At 47.2% G+C, this 6253-nt stretch overlaps 1 protein-coding gene across 3 annotated transcripts in view; it reads left to right on the forward strand.

Moving 5' to 3' along the window:
* The first annotated feature begins 261 nt into the window (after positions 1 to 261).
* The window catches only part of GTF2F1 (general transcription factor IIF subunit 1), a 40114-nt gene continuing 34122 nt past the window's right edge, over positions 262 to 6253 (forward strand). For all 3 annotated transcript variants that reach the window (XM_032252092.1, XM_032252094.1, XM_032252091.1), the window contains exons 1-3: positions 262 to 724; positions 809 to 855; positions 1714 to 1786. In XM_032252092.1, the coding sequence (XP_032107983.1) occupies positions 713 to 724; positions 809 to 855; positions 1714 to 1786 (132 nt within the window). In that variant the 5' untranslated portion in view covers positions 262 to 712. The remainder of the gene's footprint in view (positions 725 to 808; positions 856 to 1713; positions 1787 to 6253) is intronic.

Consider the following 6253-nt stretch of genomic DNA (forward strand, 5'->3'; position numbering starts at 1 on the left):
ACGTCACAAGCGTCCCCGCCCCCGTCATTTTGCGGGAATGACGGGGTCCACCCCTTCTAGGCAGGTAGAGGAAACGAACCCCAAACAGGCCCATGGGGAACCGAGCCAAGCGGCAGTTTGACTGGACCCGAGTAGGCCTCAGTTGCTATGGTGACGCGGCCTTCTAGGCCCCAGCGTCCCGAGGGGCATGGCGCATGCGCAAAGCGCTAGGAGGACTAGTTTCTTTCTTCCCCCCCCAGGATGCCCCGCGGTCCTTGGGTGCTGACGTCACGAAGGGGGGCGGTCCCACATTTGATGACCTCATTGTATATACGAGCGCTAGCGACCGAGGTCGGTTATTTTATCTCACACTCGGCCTTGTTGTTGCGTCTAAGGGACCGGGTTGGCTCTTTTGAGGTGGCCATAGACGCCAAGAAACATAAGTGACGGCGCATTGAGTTGGCCACAGCCGCTGAGAAGGTTGCCATCGCAACGCGGCCGCTGGAGGGTTTCGTTTCCGGGTTAGGCGGCCGCGGAGGCGTAGACGGAATAGCGGCTATTCCGGTTACCCTTTCCCAGTGCCAGAGGCGCCTAGGGTTGGAATCCTCACGCGACTCCCGGAACAGAGAGACTAGACACCGAGCCGCGGCTTCCGCGAGATCGAGGGACGCGCTAGCCAGAGGAGAAGAAAGGAACCCGGGTCGGACCAGATCGGAACCGCTGACCATTGCCCATGGCGGCCCTAGTGAGTGTGGATTTGGCGGGGTTCGGGGGTCCCGGCGGCAACCTCGGCGGCACCTCACTCACCGTCCGCTTCCTCTCTCCGCAGGGCCCCAGCAGCCAGAACGTCACTGAATACGTCGTTCGAGTTCCGAAGTAAATCCCCAACCCCATCTCCCACTCCTCTCCACCCCGCAAAAATGAAAACCTTTACGGTCTTTTTAGCCTGGCGTTTCTGGCCCTGTCTGTGGTTCTCCCTCCAGACCGGGGGAGACTTGGAGGGCAGGGCGGCGATTAAGCTGAGGCTTCTCTGGAGGCAAACACTGCTTTTTGTGTGAATGAGTGCATTAATACACAGCACGATTCAGCCTCCTGGCCTAACGTTCGAGAGCATATGATGCCATGATACCCAGGCTGTAGATGTCAGGACATATTCCTCGTCCTGTTTCAAAGTGAGCAGGCTGCCTTTCCTTTCCAGGCCTTTGTACATCCTGTTCCCTCTGCCATGAGTGCCTCCCCTCAACCCCCAAGCTGTGACTCTGCTGGGTGAATTCTTGTTGATTCTGCAAAACTCAGCTCCAGTATCGTCTTCCTCCAGGAAGCACTCCTTGACTGTCCTCCCTCCTCCCCAAGGCTGAGTTCCCAATAATCTCCACATCTTGGGTTTCCCCCAATCTTTGTTCTTCCATTTGTTCTTCATCTGCATGCGGTTAAGAGGGGATGGGTCTAGCTTCTCTGGCAGACTGGGAATTCTTGCAGTCTTCCGTATCCAGTATTGACAGGCAAAACAGACTGAATGAACCAGAGTGGGTTTGTTGAGTGACTGAATTAATGATTCAGTGGAATGGAATGATTGAATTAATGATTCAGTTGAATGGAACGATTGGATCAATGATTTGATTGAATTAACGATCCAATTGAATGACTGATTGTATTAATGATTTGTTCACATTGACTAAATTCATGATTGAATTGAATTGATGGATTGGTGCTATCTCTTCTAATCCACTCTAGGAATACAACCAAAAAATATAACATCATGGCTTTTAATGCAGCTGATAAAGTCAACTTTGCCACGTGGAATCAGGTAAGTCCCTGTGTCCTGGGGGTCAGGGGCTGGGGTGGTGAGAGAACCTGACCCTGACCTTGGTGGTTGTAACAGTTGCTTAGCTGTCATAGTAACTAAGTCTTAATTTTCTCACTTTTCCCAAGTGAAGATAAGGTAGATGACAAAGGGTTGGGTGCAGTACAGTTTGCACCTGTAATCTTAGCACTTGGGAGGCCGAGGCAGGAGGCTTGCTTAAAGCCAGGAGTTCAAGACCAGCCTCGGCAATATAGGAAGACTCCATCTCTACCAAAAATAAAATAATTAGCTGGATGTGGTAGTGTGCATCTGTAGTCCTGCACAGGAGGCTGAGGCAGGAGGATCACTTGACCCCAGGAGTTGAAGGCTGCAGTGAGCTATGGTTATACTACTGCACTCCAGCCTGGTGACAGAATAAGACCTGTCTCAAAAAAAAAAAAAAAAAAAAAGATGGCAAAGGCCCAGGCCAAGCTCCTGGGTGTCCCTGTAAGTTAAGTTTGGTAGGACCACAGAAGGCCATTCCTTAAAGGAGAACATTTAGGAGTTGTGCCCATTGATGGCCATTTTTGCCAAGGTCTATCTGGGCAAGGGAGGGGACTGGGCTAGGGCCTTCCCCAGAGCCCCTGCCATCAGAGGCTCTAGAAGGGACTTTGGGAGCCATTAAAGCATCCTCCACGGGGAAGTTGTAGTGTGATCTGGCTGCTGTGGGGAGGCAAACTGTGGGTTTGAGGGCGGATAAAGGGAGACCAGGGTGGGAGCAACTGGACTGACTGGTCTAGGTGAGTCCTGGCGGGGACCTGGAGGCCGTGGAGGTGATGAGATGTGGCTGGATCCTAGAGTGTTTTGGAAATTGTATATATGGACGTTCAAGCAAGAGCGTAAGGGTAATTGGGACCTTATTGGTCACATAGGCCATGATTAATGGTTACATTTGTAGAGATTTTGGTGCCTTACTGTGAACAAGTTTGGCACAATGAGTTTCTTTTTATTTATTTATTTATTTTTTTGTGATGGTGTTTCACTCTTGTTGCCCAGGATGGAGTGCAATGGCACGACCTCAGCTCACTGCAACCTCCACCTCCCAGGTTCAAGCCATTCTCCTGCGTCAGCCTCTCATGTAGCTGGGATTACAGGTGCCCGCCCCAGCTCCCACCTAATTTTTGTATTTTTGGTAGAAATGGGGTTTCACCATGTTGGTCAGACTGGTCTCGAACTCCTGACCTCAGGTGATCCACCCACCTCGGCCTCTCAAAGTGCTGGGATTACAGGTGTGAGCCACTGTGCCTGAACTTTTTATTTTATTTCTTTATTTTTTTAAGATGGAGTCTTGCTTTTTTGCCCAGGCTAGAGTGAAGTGGTGTGTGATCTGTGCTCACTGCAACCTCTGCCTCCCAGGTTCAAGCGATTCTCCTGCCTCAGCCGCCTGAGTAGCTGGGATTACAGGTGTGTGCCACCACACCCAGCTAATTTTTGTATTTTTAGTAGAGAGAAGGTTTCACCCTGTTGGTTAGGCTGGTCTTGAACTCCTGACCTCGTTTTCTGCCTGCCTCAGCCTAATAGAGGTAGGGTCTCACTGTATTGCCCATGTTGGTCTTTAAAAAATTTTTTTTTAAAGACAGAGTATCACTCTGTCATCTAGGCTGGTGTACAGTGGCATGATCTCAGCTCACTGCAACCTTCGCCTCCCAGGGGTTCAAGCCATTGTGGTGCCAGGCTGGTCTTAAACTCCTGAGCTCAAGCGAGCCTTGGCTTCCCAAAGTTCTGGGATTATAGGCATGAGCCACAGCACAAGGAGTTTTGATATGCATGCATTCTAGAGATGTGTAGAAATTCTAGTTACACATTTTTTGAAAAGAAGCCTGGAACCAGATGCCTACTGTAGATAATAGGGAAGTCTAATTACTTCTAAATTCCTCAGATACGGAATTTTGCCTCTGATGGCCTGCTTGACCACCAGGTGGTCTTTTTTTTTTTCTTTTTTAATTGCATTTTAGGTTTTGGGGTACATGTGAAGTACATGCAAGATTGTTGCATAGGTACACACGTGGCAGTGTGATTTGCTGCCTTCCTCCCTTTCACCTGTATCTGGCATTTCTCCCCATGCTGTCTCTCCCCACCTCCCCACCCCCCGCTGTCCCTCCCCTATTTCCCCCCAACAGACCCCAGTGTGTGGTGCTCCCCTCCCTGTGTCCATGTGTTCTCATTGTTCAACACCTGCCTATGAGTGAGAACATGCAGTGTTTGATTTTCTGTTCTTGTGTCAGTTTCCTGAGAATGATGGTTTCCAGGTTCATCCGTGTCCCTACAAAGGACACGAACTCATCGTTTTTGATGGCTGCAGAATATTCCATGGTGTATATGTGCCACATTTTCCCTGTCCAGTCTATCATCGATGGGCATTTGGGTTGGTTCCAGGTCTTTGTTATTGTAAACTGTGCTGCAATGAACATTCGTGTGCATGTGTCCTTATAGTAGAACGATTTATAATCCTTTGGATATATATCCAGTAATGGGATTGCTGGGTCAAATGGAATTTCTATTTCTAGGTCCTTGAGGAATCGCCACACTGTCTTCCACATGGTTGAACTAATTTACACTCCCAATGAACACTTCTACCAACAGTGTAGAAGTGTTCCTGTTTCTCCACATCCTCTCCAGTATCTGTTGTCTCCAAATTTTTTAATGATTGCCATTCTGACTGGCGTGAGATGGTATCTCAATGTAGTTTTGATTTGCATTTCTCTAATGACCAGTGATGATGAGCATTTTTTCATGTTTGTTGGCCTCATGTATGTCGTCTTTTGTAAAGTGTTCATATCCTTTGCCCACTTTTGAATGGGCTTGTTTTCTTCTTGTAAATCTGTTTTAGTTCTTTGTAAATTCTGGATATCAGCCCTTTATCAGATGGGTAAACTGCAAAATTTTTTTCCCATTCTGTTGGTTGCCGATTCACTCTAATGACTGTTTTGCCGTGCAGAAGCTGTGGAGTTTGATTAGGTCCTATTTGTTTATGCTTTTGGTGTTTTGGTCATGAAGTCCTTGCCTATGCCTATGTCCTGAATGGTTTTGCCTAGATTTTCTTCTAGGGTTTTTATGGTGTTAGGTCTTATGTTTAAGTTTTTAATCCATCTGGAGTTAATTTTAGTGTAAGGTGTCAGGAAGGGGTCCAGTTTCTGCTTTCTGCACATGGCTAGCCAGTTTTCCCAACACCATTTATTAAACAGGGAATCCTTTCCCCATTGCTTGTTTTTGTCAGGTTTGTCAAAGATCAGATGGTTGTAGATATGTTGTTTTGCCTCTGAGGCCTCTGTTATGTTCCATTGGTCTGTATCTCTGTTTTGGTACCAGTACCATGCTGTTTTGATTACTGTAGCCTTGTAGTATAGTTTGAAGTCCGGTAGTGTGATGCCTGGAGCTTTGTTCTTTTTGCTTAGAATTGACTTAGCTATGCGGGCTCTCTTTTGGTTCCATATGAAGTTTAAGGTGGTTTTTTCCAGTTCTGTGAAGAAGGTCATTGGTAGCTTGATGGGGATAGCATTGAATCTGTAAATTGCATTGGGCAGTATGGCCATTTTCACAATATTGAATCTTCCTAACCATGAACGTGGAATGTTTCTCCATCTGTTTGTGTCTTCTTATTTCGTTGAGCAGTGGCTTGTAGTTCTCCTTGAAGAGGTCCTTTATGTTCCTTGTTAGTTGTATTCCTAGGTATTTATTCTCTTTGTAGCAATTGCGAATGGCAGTTCGTTCTTGATTTGGCTCTCTTTAAGTTTGTTATTGGTGTATAGGAATGCTTGTGATTTTTGCATGTTGATTTTTTTATCCTGAGACTTTGCTGAAGTTGTTTATCAGTTTCAGGAGATTTGGGGCTGAGACGATGGGGTCTTCTAGATATACAATCATGTCGTCTGCAAATAGAGACAATTTGACCTCCTCTTTTCCTATTTGAATACCCTTTATTTCTTTTTCTTGCCTGATTCAGGCAAGGTGGTCTTTTTTGTTTGTTTTTTGGCTTAGGTGGTCTTTTTTGTTTGTTTTTTGTTTTTGAGACAGAGTCTTGCTCTGTCACGAGGCTGGAGTGCAGTGGCGCCATCTTGGTTCCCTGCAAACCTCCGCCTCCTGAGTTCAAGTGATTCTCCTGCCTCAGCATCCTGAGTAGCTGGGACTATAGGCGCCCGCCACCATGCCTGGATAATTTTTCTGTTTTCAGAAGAGATGGGCTTTTACCATATTAGCCAGGATGGTCTTGGTCTCTTGACCTCATGAACCGCCTACCTCGTCCTCCCAAAGTGCTGAGATTACAGGCCTGAGCCACTGCGCCCAGCCAGGTCTTTTTCTGTTTAATTTTTTTTTTTCTTTTTTTGAGACGGAATTTCGCTCTTGTTACCCAGGCTGAAGTGCAATGGCGCGATCTCGGCTCACCGCAACCTCTGCCTCCCGGGTTCAGGCAATTCTCCTGTCTCAGCCTCC

Source organism: Sapajus apella, unplaced genomic scaffold (assembly GCF_009761245.1).
Source record: "Sapajus apella isolate SASKATOON/1434 unplaced genomic scaffold, GSC_monkey_1.0 scaffold77, whole genome shotgun sequence".
In the NCBI taxonomy this organism is placed as follows: domain Eukaryota; kingdom Metazoa; phylum Chordata; class Mammalia; order Primates; family Cebidae; genus Sapajus; species Sapajus apella.